This window comes from Alnus glutinosa, chromosome 5 (genome assembly GCF_958979055.1).
Source record: "Alnus glutinosa chromosome 5, dhAlnGlut1.1, whole genome shotgun sequence".
Taxonomy (NCBI): domain Eukaryota; kingdom Viridiplantae; phylum Streptophyta; class Magnoliopsida; order Fagales; family Betulaceae; genus Alnus; species Alnus glutinosa.
The window spans coordinates 22,369,205-22,385,486 of NC_084890.1; the positions used below are offsets into that span (position 1 = coordinate 22,369,205).

The 16,282-nt window shown below is 33.5% G+C and overlaps 2 protein-coding genes across 2 annotated transcripts; both read right to left on the reverse strand.

Moving 5' to 3' along the window:
- Positions 1 to 300: 300 nt before the first annotated feature.
- LOC133869856 (protein neprosin-like) lies at positions 301 to 1,956 on the reverse strand. Its single transcript, XM_062306955.1, has 4 exons — positions 1,857 to 1,956; positions 1,617 to 1,703; positions 860 to 1,072; positions 301 to 701 (listed from the first exon to the last, which is right to left on the reverse strand). Exons 1-4 carry the CDS (start codon positions 1,944 to 1,946, stop codon positions 501 to 503), a joined length of 591 nt encoding a protein of 196 aa, XP_062162939.1. The 5' UTR covers positions 1,947 to 1,956; the 3' UTR covers positions 301 to 500.
- Positions 1,957 to 11,541: 9,585 nt separating this feature from the next.
- Positions 11,542 to 13,287, reverse strand: LOC133869878 (protein neprosin-like). Its single transcript, XM_062306973.1, has 4 exons — positions 13,188 to 13,287; positions 12,948 to 13,034; positions 12,101 to 12,313; positions 11,542 to 11,942 (listed from the first exon to the last, which is right to left on the reverse strand). The coding sequence occupies exons 1-4, from the start codon at positions 13,275 to 13,277 to the stop codon at positions 11,742 to 11,744; spliced, it is 591 nt and encodes a 196-aa protein (XP_062162957.1). The 5' UTR covers positions 13,278 to 13,287; the 3' UTR covers positions 11,542 to 11,741.
- Positions 13,288 to 16,282: the final 2,995 nt, after the last annotated feature.

A 16,282-nucleotide genomic window follows, 5' to 3' on the forward strand; every position in this document is an offset into this window, starting at 1 on the left:
TCTCAAATCCGATGAAGACATAGCTTGACCCGGCCCCATAAGAACATGAATTAGTGAGACTCAAGGCGACTAATACTATTTAGGAGTGACGATTCTCATTTAGAGAGTCGAATTGACACTCTACTTTGAAAGACTTACAAAGCTAAAGCCAAGACTAACCAATGGCTTAACAATTCAGGAAAACAACAAGAAGAAATAAACCACTACAAGTAACTTATTTACTATTTAAATACTAATCAAAGGAGGATCCTTCCTACTAACAAGCATGTATGCAATATATAACAATGCTTTGATGGGGATTCCTAATGCCAATTTAAGAAATTATATCATGGAAGGAAATAAGCCAACTTACAGTCCAGTATATGAAAAACCTGGGTTCCTTGATTTGCCAACTAACCTAGAACCATGAAATTAATGGTGAGAAATTAATTAAACTATCCTCCAAATGATTAATCCATATGTTACAATTTTGTTTTGAATTTCATTATGAACTTTCCAGGCTAGGAATGACCATATATATATATATATATGGTCGAACTTACAATCCATCCAGCTTCAATGGTGTTTAGTAGGTCTGAAGGACCCGAGGTAAGCCATATTTGAGCAATGCTAACTTCATCATCATTAACCGTAGGATTCCATACGTTAATAAATGCACTTGCTCCATGGTAGTTTCCTTCACTCAGACGAACTCCAGCGTACTAATTTCAAATATAATTCATATGTTAATTAAAAGATAAAAAGAAATTGATAAATAAATCAAAGAAACCTAATTTGAAATTAGTTTAATGAATTTTATTTAGTTTAATTGTCAAGATAATGCATGTGAAAACAACAGTGGTTCGATAATATGATATACCTCATGGCCTGTAGTATCATAATCAACACGAACATTAAGGTTTTTCCGATGGGCAGCTGGGGGTATAGCACGATGTGGATAATATTCATCTTCTCGTGCATGTCTAATTGGGATTGTTCCTTCAGGGCATTCCTCATTCTCAAGCAAACCTTGAAACAGCTCGTCATCATACAATTCTCCGTTTGTTACATTTGGAATGGAACTGGGTTCCATCTGATTAACCACAAACAAATTACCATATATAGTCAGTCTTATTCCTCGATCAATGCGTTTGAAAGGATACGGAAATTAATTATTATGTTTTTAAGTAGTTAGCTTCATTCCTATCACAACTTTCCCGAGTTTTATGTTAATCATATTGATTAAATAATTGTTATATTATGATTATGAATGTGATTATTATTATTATTATTATTATTATTATTATTATTATTAATTATCTTGGGACAACTTGTAATTTAAAATGGTATCAAAGCAAGTCTTAAGTTCAAACTTTTACTCTATGAGTAACCCACAATTTTAATTAAATATTTCACGTGCTGAGACTAACTATTGAAGAAGGGTTTCAACTTGGTAACCTTTGAAGCCATTGGTTGTAACCTTCTTCTTTCAAAAACTGTTAAAATTATAATTTTTTTGCTATACATTTTAACTATGTTTTCAATTGTACAAATCGTTTAAACATGCGAATGACTAAGACAATAATAAAGGAACTGCATAGTAAAACATAAACTGAGTTAGGAAACAATAAAGAAACCTGTATGGTATGATTCTTAAGTAATGGATGGTCGAAAGCAGGTTGTTGATAGATATCTACACAGTCTATTACGTCACCATTATTACCCTGCAAAGATTTTAGTAGACCATGGTGGAAAAGTAAGCTTGAAAATTTGCCAAAAATATATAGCCACCGAAAAGAAAAAGTAGAGAGAAGGATATTATATATCTAGAGTCAAAATCAAAATAAAATTAAGAAAGATGTAATATTCATTATGACCTCAATAGTTTTGACAGTTCCTTTATGCTTAACTATCTTTTTGCTTTCTATGGTACCAATCCTTCTTCCACCAACAAATTTATCACTCATCACAGAAGATACGGCTAGCAAGCAAAATATACATCTTAAATTGGTATTGGTCATTGAAAAACAAAGTTGCAGACTTCTCTTATTTTTAAATAATGCTATTTTGTCAAGGATATGTATGCTATATATATATATCATCCCATCCCAGCAGAACAGCTCAATCAAATCCAAATCATACAGAACAAGATAAGCACATCACTATCCTTTGTAACTGAATATTCTATAAATACAAAGCTTTTACCTAAGTTAAGGTAGACAATCACAAACCATTCAATCTTTAATTCAAAACTTCACATTTTTAAGCAGAATTCAATATTTTTTGCTATGAAAAGGTCAATGCTGGTACGTAATTACAAAAGTGAGCAAGTGATATAAAAAGAACCTCAAAGAAGTTGTCTGTGGAGAACCCTAGACAAAATACTAATGGAATTATGTGTCTATATTAACTTCTTCGAGAATCGTTGACATAATTAGCTTACTTTTTTTAGTACGGTCAAACATAAAAACTAATTTGATATCTTCATAATTATTATGAGGATTTAATAAAAAAGCTTATGATAAAATTCTTTTTAAATTGTACTGTTATTTAGAAAAGAACTACCTTTGATTGGTCTTACAACTCTAGTACTTTCATATTTATAATATAGATGTAAAGAAACGGCCTAAAAACACAATTTTTCTGGCATGTTGGCTAATTAGGTTTTTTTCGTGCTAATAGCCTGTATGAAAACCCACGAGTTGGTAACTAAAATGAATTGAATATAATATTTTCTTTGCTCTGCCTTCAGACAATATTGTAATTTTCACTCAGAGCATGAATATTGTGGATGCATGGGAAGGCCTTTGCTTTTATCCTTTGGTGCAAAACACACATGAGATGTATCATGGAGATAAATTCTTGCAACTTTTATGATCTAATCGGTCAGGGGAATATGGGCATGCATACACATGATTGGTAGCGCTTTCGTACCTGTGCTTTCTCTCTGCCATTGTTGTCCAGCCTTGGAGACCTCCACGTCGAATGGAAGGCAATTTTCTGACCTTATTTGGGGAACTAAGCTCTAGACTGGAGAAGGCAGATTTAGAATTGATAGCCATGGTTGCACAACGCATCTGGTTTAGACGAAATCGATATGTTTTCAAAGGTGTGATTGTATCCCCCACCTATTTATTGAAAAGCGCAAAAGAAACTTTTGAGGATTATCGGCAAACTATCGATCCAGACCTTATGTGTGCCCTGTCGGTCTAGTTTTCTTCGCTTGTTCAGTGATCACCACTACCTCTTCATACTGTTAAAATAAATTGGGATTTTGCTTTGGATCGCACGAAGAAGTTGATAGGGGTGGGGATTGTTGCCTGTGATTCTATGGGGAAGGTGGGCGCTTCGATGAGCTCTGTTCAGCGGTATATCTCAAACCCAGCTATTACCAAAGCCTATGGTGCAAGACAAGCAGTTGAATTTGGACATTTCTTGGGTTTGCAATCTGTGATTGTGGAGGGGGACGCTCTTGAGATCGTTTCAGCTTTGGGTTGTCCTAGAGATGGTGATGGGAGATATGGCAATTTATTAGAGGATGCTCGAAGACTTCAAGTGGATTTTCGAGTTTGGGATATTAGGCATGTTAGACAAGATGGAAACAAGGTGGCTCACACTCCTGCTAAGTTTGCTGTTTCTCAACAGCAAAACCATGTTTGGTTCGAGTCTTACCCGACATGTCTATTCGAACTTATACATTCTAAACTTATTTTGTCTAATGATTAATGAAATTACAAGTTCCCTTCAAAAAAAAAAAAAAAAAAAAAATCCCTTATGAAAGAAAATGCTTAAAATATTTAAGCATGATCATACGAATTTTTTGTCTGTGTTTGGACCATTCTTCACATGCAATAGCACATAAAGAAATAGAAGATAACTATTAACTACTAGTTTATTTGCCCTTTTTATTCAAATTATCTCTATATATAGAATTTGGATTCAGATTACTCGTTGAACTAAATCTTATGTCAATGATACCTATGAAATTATAATTTTGCCTATGGGCTATGGGTTTCTGTATATTGATAGCAAAAACAAAAAGCAGGGCATATAAACTGCAATACACATATATATATAATAGTGCTTATTGTTTGACACAAGAAAAGCATTTTTATTGCAACTGTTTACCATGGAACATTTCTTCTTGGTCATGGAGGACTCACGAGGGATCTTAGTGTTAAGGAGATTGACATTTTAGTAAGTATTTTAATGAGACCATAATATAATATGTTAGGAGAGCGGCTTAATAGGTAGGCCACTTAGGCCATTGCTTAAGGCTCCAATGGAAGAGAAAAGGAAAGAAAGCCCTAAATATTAGCCAATGAAAATTGTGGTAGCATTTTGTTGATCTCTTCTCACGTGGGAGTTTCAACACTTCGTAGTCCATGTATTCTCTTTTTGACAGTTTTGTATTTTGGTTGTTCATTTCTTCTGCACGTGTGAGAGATTTAGTATCAATAATAATAGAAATAAATAAAAACTTAATTAGTAATTTTGCATCTCATAAAATGAGTAGAATGCATTTTAAAGAATACACATTATAATGTAAAAACTTAAATAAATATTATTTAACCAATACATATAAATCTTACTTAAAATTATCGCCTTTAAGTCTCAAAATTTATCAAGCCAGTCATCCGTATTGAATACCACTCAACTTAAAAGCAAATTTATATGTTTGAACACAACTATGATATATTAATTTTACTTACACTCGTGACATCTTTTTAAGGTGGGGCATAAACCTTTCTACATTTACACAGGTCTTCCTAATCTTGATTGCAATGGCAAAGACATATAGCATTGTTGTAAATTTCCAAATAAATCTGCTACATATATATAAAAAAAAAAAAAAAAAAAAAAAATAGGGTCTAAGTTAACAATTAATATAGTGGAGCACTAAAAACTCCCTAAGATGTAGGATTAGTGGATTACACCGTGCATGCATACTCGTGAAGAATCACTAAAAGACCTAATTTATTGTTAGTGTTAGAAAAATGGATAATTACACCTTTAGTTTCTGAAGTTTGCCTAAATTACGAATCACTCTTTATAATACAAAAAGATCATAGAGATTCTTTTTGGTAAACTATAATTACAATTCGCTAAATTAACAAAATCTATTAGTAGATTACAATACAAATGATGTTTAGAGATTGTCTCACTATTTATATGACGTGGCAAACTAACATATTCTATTAACTTGGTAGACAGAAAACAAGTTCAAAGAGTAATTCATATTTATAATTTACCACAAAGATCCTCCATAAATTTTTTATACTACAGGAAGTATTTGATCACTCAAATAAGCATAGTTTGCTATGCAAGACAATTCCAAATTATAAGTAATCACAAAAGAATGCTAGCTAGCTACTTGTAGACAGTAACTTTCTTAATACGTGCTGGCAAAAGTATGAGGCCTATGCCCACCAAATGAAGTTCCCTCCTTGGCACATTTTCCATAGAAAGGTACCGATCAAGTATGTTTATGGTAAAGTAGAGGGTTTCAGGCTTGAGTTCAAATCTTCTGTGAACTTCAATCAACCAGTCTACGAGAATACTCCTCATCCTCACGTTGATGTCTGGCTGTGATTTCATGTAATCATTTACTTGACTCTCATCCTGCATAAAAGAAAAAACTTCCAATCATTATTACAGAGAAAGAAGGAGACTAAACTTAGAGTTGATGATTTGAAGAGAGACCAAAGTACTTCTGTGAACTTCCGTCAGCGAGGGCCGTTCTCTTGATTTTCTTTCACTAACAAGGTCAACCTCTTCCTCTTCATCAGAACTAATCACAACTACAGTCTTCGGATTGGGGGAGGTAAGGTGAAGAATGAACGAGGGCCAAGAATACCAATGTCTCCAAGGACTTGCCTATTTCTTTGCCCTTGTCCATCCTTCACCTTACCTCCCCCTATTCGAAAAATAATCGGAAATCTTGGGATTTCAATAAGATCCATCAGATATATTCAAACAAGAAATTAGAAAGCCCTAGAAAGTGTGAAGCGTGAACCAACAAATAGAATAAAATTGAAAAAAAAAAAAAAAAAAAGAAGAAGAAGAAGAAAGGAAGAAGAAGAAGAAGAAAAAAAAGGAGAGATCAAAGCATATACTGAAATGCATAGTTATAAGAAACGATTTGGGGTTTTGGGGTATTTATAGTTGGGGTTTTGGGAGAGGGACGGAGAGGGAAGTTTGAAATTTTTTTGTTTCATCGAAATTTTTGAAAGAGAGAATATGGATCATTGATGAGTGCAATAATCGACGGATGGCGCTCTTTGGAAGAGCGTCCCACGGATCGCAATCGGTGGCAATGCAAACCTACCAATAGGCACCAGCGTTTTAGTCCCTAAAGAGTTAGAGGGAGAGTGAATTTGGAGCGTTGATTGGTGGGCTAATGTATGATGCAGATTGTTTTAGCTTTGTCGATTGGTGGTGGATTTAACTATTGACTTTTGGTTTGCTTAGAGTGTCACTGAAGTTGGGCCTTGAGGTCTCTATCTTTTCTAAATTCGGTTTTGACCCATTAAGACCCTAAATGTATGCTTGCAAACTTGCAAGGTATTCGAAGATAAAAACAAATGTAATTTTATATATATGGACATAAATTTCCTACAAATCAGTTTGTAGGAAATTTTTTACGACCCACATATGAGATTGACATGTACTTTTTATATGTTTTTTTAATAGTATTAATAAAAAAACATGTGCTTCTCACATATTTAAATAACACATATCCTTTTTATATGTGAGTTGTAAGAAATTTTTGTTCATTTTATATTTGCTACGGATGCAGCAAAACATTGAAGATCCCCTCATCATCCTCCATTTAGACGGAAAACATATATAACACTTTTGTGAAGAGCAATACTAATTTTTTTTTTTCCTTTTTCTTTTAACACCTCAAGCATATGATTATTAAAGGAAAATGCTTAAGGTACTACAATTTTTACAATAGCCCCTTATAAACTCATGCGGCAATCCACATTTTATAGAAATAGGTGCTATGTGGACCCTAGCTACCACATAGCAATCCACATTTTAGTAGCAAGTGTCACATGAACTATTATGTCAATTTGTAAACGTAATAAATGTCAATTGACAATTCACATTTTAGTGGTTCATGTGACATGTACCATGTAACTTGCCACACTAGTTTGTAAAAAACTTGTTACAAACGTTGAAATACCCATAGCAAAAGGGCAGAACCACCCTTTGGCTTTGGGCCGGTAGTTTCCCCTAATTTTATTATTTTTATTTTATTTTATTTTTTAGTTTTGCCCCCGCCCTCCCTTAAAATTATAGTTTTGCCCCAGCCTAGTATCACCTTTTTTTTTTTTGGACCATTCTTCCCAGTAGCACATAAAGAAATAGAAGATAACTATTAATTACTAGTTTATTTTCCTTTTTTATACATCTTATCTCTATAAAATTTGGATTTAGATTACTCGTTGAAGTAAATCTTATGTCTATGATGGGTTGAAAAAAGTTTGAGTTGGGCTGAAAAAAATTTGAGTTGGGTTGAAAAGAAATTAACTGCAGCCAAACATGAATACTCTAAAATAAAAAAAAAATAAAAAAAAGCCACTTGATAATTTTAAAATCCACGTGAAATCACTGAAATTTAGGAGAACTACATTCCTCCATATAGCATTATTCTTCCAACTCTTATTCAACTCTAATATTTTTTATTTTATTTTTTATAAATCAACCATTAGATATGTATGACTCACATATAGAAAAGTGAAATGATTCTTTTACATCTCTTGTACATCTTTTGCACGTCTTTTTTTTTTTAGAGTAATGATTCACTACCACCTTTTAATGGGATTTGATTCTTGTACAATACCAATACAACAACTGTACAACAACTCCTCACATGAGGGTGGGCCCCAGTATGTGGGACCCACCCTCATGTGAGGGATTGTTGTACAATTGTTGTATTGGTGTTGTAAATCTAACATTTTCCCCTTTTAATACAACTTTTCACCACCTTGCTTATGTGGCAAGGTGGTCCCCTACTACTTTTTAGGTTTTAAAAATAAAATAAGGTGGGGGACCACCTTGCCACATAAGCAAGGTGGTGAAAAGTTGTATTAAAAGGTGGTAGTGAATCATTACTCTTTTTTTTAAATTAGTCATTAGATTTGTAGGACCCACATTGATACAAATGGTAGTTTCGGAGGACATTAACAATTGAATAGAAATTTGATGGGGTTATATATATATATAGGGACAGAAATTTTCTACAAACCGGTTTGTTAGAAATTTTATACAACCCATATATAAGAATGACATGTGTCTCATTGTCATATGAAAATCATATATATGTATTTTTAATAGCAAGTGCTTCTCACATGCTTTTTTAATAGCATTAACAAAAAAACATGTGATTCTTATATGTAGATTGTATGAAATTTTTTACAAATCAATTTATAGGAAATTTATGTCCTATATATAGTAAGAGGTGATACACCACTTAGCAATTAAAGAGAAACCTTGGGCCTAGGGAGAGAAGGAAAAAAGAAAAAATATGAGAACTACTGTCTTTGCTTCCCTTACCCTCTTATCACTTCTTGTTCTCGTAAGCATTTCTTGCACCCTTCAATAATATTCTATATTTCGACCTGCTTCTTCTTTTTCCCAAACCTTTAAATCTATAAGGACTCAAGTAAATTAAAAGTGGAATTGAGATTATATTATGTGAAATTAATATAATTAACTTGTGAGTTTTGGGCATGCAGTTTGCTGGGAGAGATGTGATTGCAAGAGAAGAGCTTGGACGATTCTGGAAGAAAACCATGAATAGCCGACCAATGCCGGAAGCAATTCAAGGTCGTACGCATTCACAAACAGGAAAAAGGGTTTACTTTGACAAGAATTTTGATCCAGCAGCTCCAATGCCTTATATACAATGGGCAGTAGGCCCCCCACCTGGAGATCGCACTCATCCAATTAGCAAAGCCAAAGCCTTAATTAGCATTAATAAGGATTAACATTTCCTGTACAGACTTCCACAATGAATGCGTACGACCTTATTCTTCAAGTTCAATTCCATTCAAATTAACATAAAACTTAATCATGGTGTGCCATATTGCAGTACATTTGCGGCCTCTATATACTATCTTAGTGTTCATTGAAGAGTAATGTTACTTTTCACACTGGCTAATGCAACGTGTTTTAAGTGGTTTCACATGTCAGCAACTTAAAACATGCCACGTAAGTCGTGTTAAATGAGTGTGGTAAATGAGCGAAGAGCTTACTCTTTATTGAAATACAAATTTGAGTTCCACCTAGAAAAGGAAAAAGAATAAATTTGAAGTTGGTGTTTTGTCTTTTGACAGGGATTGCGCCAAACTTTTGGTTGGCTTCCACTCAGCTGCTGTATAAAGCAAATGTAAGGTGGTATATAAGAAATACTCAAGTCTAGACAAGGGTGATGTTGCTCATTGCACTCCACCCAAAAGTCTTCTGTCTACATCATTGTGAAGGATATACCTTGACTACTTTTTGTACCCAAATCTCTGTATACATCTAAAAGTGTGTTTGATTAGATTTTATACTAGAAGATCTAAAATTCTTTTATATGTTGGATACTTTAGAAGTCATTCTTGAGTAATGATTTATATGCCCTAGTTTCTATGGTCTTTTGAATGGATCAATAGCAGTTTTCATACTCAATAGCTGAAATCACCATTGATCAACTGATAATAACCCAAACAAGTTTCTTTGTCAGTTATTTTGGTCTTCGAAGTTCCAAGAATTTTTTCAGGTTGAAATTCGAGTCTATCCACCAGTGGGTTGCCATGTGAGGAAAAAAAAAAACAAAAAAATGTTTTAATCTGGTCAACTTCACGTTGTTGTATCTGGTGCTAGAGGCTTAAAAGCTATACCATGCAGATTTTGTTTTTGTCCTTTCTGTGTGCTTCTGACTTTTGATCAACTTCATTTGACATTTAAGTATAAGCACAAAAACTTATGGAATGACCAAATTTCAACTTAATGAGGATATTATTGAAAACAAAAAAAATTGGACGACACAGGTTGTGGTGATATCATTTTCAGGACATTTTGATCCCTCCAATATGTGATTTATTAGTACCAATATATACTACTATTTTTTTTCCCTTCCCTTTCTAAGGGCATATTGCTGAATACCCAGGACCCCCAAAATAGAAATGGGTTCCAAAGTTTCCATCATGGAGTGCTACACGTATATCATAGCACCCACTTTTTGTTGCATATGGTTCCAGTAGTCCTGTATCAGGGTCAATGAATTTTCCCATGCTATCCATGTATTGAATATTGCGAAAATAACTTGCTTTCCTATAGCCTTCACTCGGAAAATGTCCACTCCCCATTTGAGTTGTGGTGTGATGAGCCTGTTCCCTTGAGTCAAAAATCTCTCCACCCCAGCTGATTCTGCTAGCACTGGTTGCTAAATTTGTGAAGATGGAGCTAGGCCAGTATCCAAGTACCTTACCTTTCACTTGTAACCACCAATTTCCACTATTCTAAAGCACATAAGTTTGAGAATTTAGTGAGCAATATGTAAAAAGAGAATTTGCTGAACTAGGAAATGAATTTAGAGGAAAAATGTCAATTGATTAATACCATTTCCTATCAGCTTAAACTTTTAGTATAAATGGTAATTTAATATGGTGTTAGAGCCAAAAGTCTCGAGTTTGAACCATGACTCTGTCATTTATTCCCCATTTCAATTAAATATTTCATATGTTGGGCATCACATATTAAAAAGCAATTTGAGCCTACATGTGAGGGAGTGTGTTAAAGTACTGTTTAAGTGATTAAATTTAATTAATACTTCCTACCATATTAAACTTTTACGATAAATAGTAATTTAACAATAAAAAATAGGCACGTGCATTTACCTCGTATATGCTTATCCCTATCGAGAATTGCGCCGCATTGTAGCTTGAAATACGCTGTAAGGGAGTACCAAGTACAAATCTACTATTTACTTGCACGAAACCAGGACATTTGAGATCGTAGCACCCAGTTGTTTGGTATCCATCACGCTTACAACCACATATATATATATATATATATAGCTTGATTAGCGATTTGACAAGTGCATGCTAAGGATAATTAACTCAAAACTCGAATGATCTCTTCGTTTTTTTTTTTTTCTAAGCATATATAAAAGGCAGGAGGGGATGACGACTATGGTAGCAACTGCCTGTTAGGAAATGCACAAGAGGTGCATATACAGTGGAACACTGGAAATCGCAATCGCTCTCTCAAATCCGATGAACACATAGCTTGACCCGGCCCCATAAGAACATGAATTAGTGAGACTCAAGGCGACTAATACTATTTAGGAGTGACGATTCTCATTTAGAGAGTCGAATTGACACTCTACTTTGAAAGACTTACAAAGCTAAAGCCAAGACTAACCAATGGCTTAACAATTCAGGAAAACAACAAGAAGAAATAAACCACTACAAGTAACTTATTTACTATTTAAATACTAATCAAAGGAGGATCCTTCCTACTAACAAGCATGTATGCAATATATAACAATGCTTTGATGGGGATTCCTAATGCCAATTTAAGAAATTATATCATGGAAGGAAATAAGCCAACTTACAGTCCAGTATATGAAAAACCTGGGTTCCTTGATTTGCCAACTAACCTAGAACCATGAAATTAATGGTGAGAAATTAATTAAACTATCCTCCAAATGATTAATCCATATGTTACAATTTTGTTTTGAATTTCATTATGAACTTTCCAGGCTAGGAATGACCATATATATATATATATATGGTCGAACTTACAATCCATCCAGCTTCAATGGTGTTTAGTAGGTCTGAAGGACCCGAGGTAAGCCATATTTGAGCAATGCTAACTTCATCATCATTAACCGTAGGATTCCATACGTTAATAAATGCACTTGCTCCATGGTAGTTTCCTTCACTCAGACGAACTCCAGCGTACTAATTTCAAATATAATTCACATGTTAATTAAAAGATAAAAAGAAATTGATAAATAAATCAAAGAAACCTAATTTGAAATTAGTTTAATGAATTTTATTTAGTTTAATTGTCAAGATAATGCATGTGAAAACAACAGTGGTTCGATAATATGATATACCTCATGGCCTGTAGTATCATAATCAACACGAACATTAAGGTTTTTCCGATGGGCAGCTGGGGGTATAGCACGATGTGGATAATATTCATCTTCTCGTGCATGTCTAATTGGGATTGTTCCTTCAGGGCATTCCTCATTCTCAAGCAAACCTTGAAACAGCTCGTCATCATACAATTCTCCGTTTGTTACATTTGGAATGGAACTGGGTTCCATCTGATTAACCACAAACAAATTACCATATATAGTTAGTCTTATTCCTCGATCAATTGCCGGAATAAAAGGCGCGCAAACCCCAAATTTCTAACGCATTTCATATTAATGATCAATTTAGATATGATCAATGCGTTTGAAAGGATACGGAAATTAATTATTATGTTTTTAAGTAGTTAGCTTCATTCCTATCACAACTTTCCCGAGTTTTATGTTAATCATATTGATTAAATAATTGTTATATTATGATTATGAATGTGATTATTATTATTATTATTATTATTATTATTATTATTATTATTATTATTATTATTAATTATCTTGGGACAACTTGTAATTTAAGATGGTATCAAAGCAAGTCTTAAGTTCAAACTTTTACTCTATGAGTAACCCACAATTTTAATTAAATATTTCACGTGCTGAGACTAACTATTGAAGAAGGGTTTCAACTTGGTAACCTTTGAAGCCATTGGTTGTAACCTTCTTCTTTCAAAAACTGTTAAAATTATAATTTTTTTGCTATACATTTTAACTATGTTTTCAATTGTACAAATCGTTTAAACATGCGAATGACTAAGACAATAATAAAGGAACTGCATAGTAAAACATAAACTGAGTTAGGAAACAATAAAGAAACCTGTATGGTATGATTCTTAAGTAATGGATGGTCGAAAGCAGGTTGTTGATAGATATCTACACAGTCTATTACGTCACCATTATTACCCTGCAAAGATTTTAGTAGACCATGGTGGAAAAGTAAGCTTGAAAATTTGCCAAAAATATATAGCCACCGAAAAGAAAAAGTAGAGAGAAGGATATTATATATCTAGAGTCAAAATCAAAATAAAATTAAGAAAGATGTAATATTCATTATGACCTCAATAGTTTTGACAGTTCCTTTATGCTTAACTATCTTTTTGCTTTCTATGGTACCAATCCTTCTTCCACCAACAAATTTATCACTCATCACAGAAGATACGGCTAGCAAGCAAAATATACATCTTAAATTGGTATTGGTCATTGAAAAACAAAGTTGCAGACTTCTCTTATTTTTAAATAATGCTATTTTGTCAAGGATATGTATGCTATATATATATATCATCCCATCCCAGCAGAACAGCTCAATCAAATCCAAATCATACAGAACAAGATAAGCACATCACTATCCTTTGTAACTGAATATTCTATAAATACAAAGCTTTTACCTAAGTTAAGGTAGACAATCACAAACCATTCAATCTTTAATTCAAAACTTCACATTTTTAAGCAGAATTCAATATTTTTTGCTATGAAAAGGTCAATGCTGGTACGTAATTACAAAAGTGAGCAAGTGATATAAAAAGAACCTCAAAGAAGTTGTCTGTGGAGAACCCTAGACAAAATACTAATGGAATTATGTGTCTATATTAACTTCTTCGAGAATCGTTGACATAATTAGCTTACTTTTTTTAGTACGGTCAAACATAAAAACTAATTTGATATCTTCATAATTATTATGAGGATTTAATAAAAAAGCTTATGATAAAATTCTTTTTAAATTGTACTGTTATTTAGAAAAGAACTACCTTTGATTGGTCTTACAACTCTAGTACTTTCATATTTATAATATAGATGTAAAGAAACGGCCTAAAAACACAATTTTTCTGGCATGTTGGCTAATTAGGTTTTTTTCGTGCTAATAGCCTGTATGAAAACCCACGAGTTGGTAACTAAAATGAATTGAATATAATATTTTCTTTGCTCTGCCTTCAGACAATATTGTAATTTTCACTCAGAGCATGAATATTGTGGATGCATGGGAAGGCCTTTGCTTTTATCCTTTGGTGCAAAACACACATGAGATGTATCATGGAGATAAATTCTTGCAACTTTTATGATCTAATCGGTCAGGGGAATATGGGCATGCATACACATGATTGGTAGCGCTTTCGTACCTGTGCTTTCTCTCTGCCATTGTTGTCCAGCCTTGGAGACCTCCACGTCGAATGGAAGGCAATTTTCTGACCTTATTTGGGGAACTAAGCTCTAGACTGGAGAAGGCAGATTTAGAATTGATAGCCATGGTTGCACAACGCATCTGGTTTAGACGAAATCGATATGTTTTCAAAGGTGTGATTGTATCCCCCACCTATTTATTGAAAAGCGCAAAAGAAACTTTTGAGGATTATCGGCAAACTATCGATCCAGACCTTATGTGTGCCCTGTCGGTCTAGTTTTCTTCGCTTGTTCAGTGATCACCACTACCTCTTCATACTGTTAAAATAAATTGGGATTTTGCTTTGGATCGCACGAAGAAGTTGATAGGGGTGGGGATTGTTGCCTGTGATTCTATGGGGAAGGTGGGCGCTTCGATGAGCTCTGTTCAGCGGTATATCTCAAACCCAGCTATTACCAAAGCCTATGGTGCAAGACAAGCAGTTGAATTTGGACATTTCTTGGGTTTGCAATCTGTGATTGTGGAGGGGGACGCTCTTGAGATCGTTTCAGCTTTGGGTTGTCCTAGAGATGGTGATGGGAGATATGGCAATTTATTAGAGGATGCTCGAAGACTTCAAGTGGATTTTCGAGTTTGGGATATTAGGCATGTTAGACAAGATGGAAACAAGGTGGCTCACACTCCTGCTAAGTTTGCTGTTTCTCAACAGCAAAACCATGTTTGGTTCGAGTCTTACCCGACATGTCTATTCGAACTTATACATTCTAAACTTATTTTGTCTAATGATTAATGAAATTACAAGTTCCCTTCAAAAAAAAAAAAAAAAAAAAAATCCCTTATGAAAGAAAATGCTTAAAATATTTAAGCATGATCATACGAATTTTTTGTCTGTGTTTGGACCATTCTTCACATGCAATAGCACATAAAGAAATAGAAGATAACTATTAACTACTAGTTTATTTGCCCTTTTTATTCAAATTATCTCTATATATAGAATTTGGATTCAGATTACTCGTTGAACTAAATCTTATGTCAATGATACCTATGAAATTATAATTTTGCCTATGGGCTATGGGTTTCTGTATATTGATAGCAAAAACAAAAAGCAGGGCATATAAACTGCAATACACATATATATATAATAGTGCTTATTGTTTGACACAAGAAAAGCATTTTTATTGCAACTGTTTACCATGGAACATTTCTTCTTGGTCATGGAGGACTCACGAGGGATCTTAGTGTTAAGGAGATTGACATTTTAGTAAGTATTTTAATGAGACCATAATATAATATGTTAGGAGAGCGGCTTAATAGGTAGGCCACTTAGGCCATTGCTTAAGGCTCCAATGGAAGAGAAAAGGAAAGAAAGCCCTAAATATTAGCCAATGAAAATTGTGGTAGCATTTTGTTGATCTCTTCTCACGTGGGAGTTTCAACACTTCGTAGTCCATGTATTCTCTTTTTGACAGTTTTGTATTTTGGTTGTTCATTTCTTCTGCACGTGTGAGAGATTTAGTATCAATAATAATAGAAATAAATAAAAACTTAATTAGTAATTTTGCATCTCATAAAATGAGTAGAATGCATTTTAAAGAATACACATTATAATGTAAAAACTTAAATAAATATTATTTAACCAATACATATAAATCTTACTTAAAATTATCGCCTTTAAGTCTCAAAATTTATCAAGCCAGTCATCCGTATTGAATACCACTCAACTTAAAAGCAAATTTATATGTTTGAACACAACTATGATATATTAATTTTACTTACACTCGTGACATCTTTTTAAGGTGGGGCATAAACCTTTCTACATTTACACAGGTCTTCCTAATCTTGATTGCAATGGCAAAGACATATAGCATTGTTGTAAATTTCCAAATAAATCTGCTACATATATATAAAAAAAAAAAAAAAAAAAAAAAATAGGGTCTAAGTTAACAATTAATATAGTGGAGCACTAAAAACTCCCTAAGATGTAGGATTAGTGGATTACACCGTGCATGCATACTCGTGAAGAATCACTAAAAGAC

Coding starts and splice junctions, on each gene's coding strand:
- LOC133869856 (XM_062306955.1), bottom strand. CDS start 1,946: ATGAGTGATAAATTTGTTGGTGGAAGAAGGATTGGTACCATAGAAAGC. Junction 1,704..1,856: donor GAACTGTCAAAACTATTGAG/GTCATAATGAAT, acceptor AAATCTTTGCAG/GGTAATAATGGTGACGTAAT. Junction 1,073..1,616: donor TTAAGAATCATACCATACAG/GTTTCTTTATTG, acceptor GTGGTTAATCAG/ATGGAACCCAGTTCCATTCC.
- LOC133869878 (XM_062306973.1), bottom strand. CDS start 13,277: ATGAGTGATAAATTTGTTGGTGGAAGAAGGATTGGTACCATAGAAAGC. Junction 13,035..13,187: donor GAACTGTCAAAACTATTGAG/GTCATAATGAAT, acceptor AAATCTTTGCAG/GGTAATAATGGTGACGTAAT. Junction 11,943..12,100: donor ATGATACTACAGGCCATGAG/GTATATCATATT, acceptor ATTTGAAATTAG/TACGCTGGAGTTCGTCTGAG.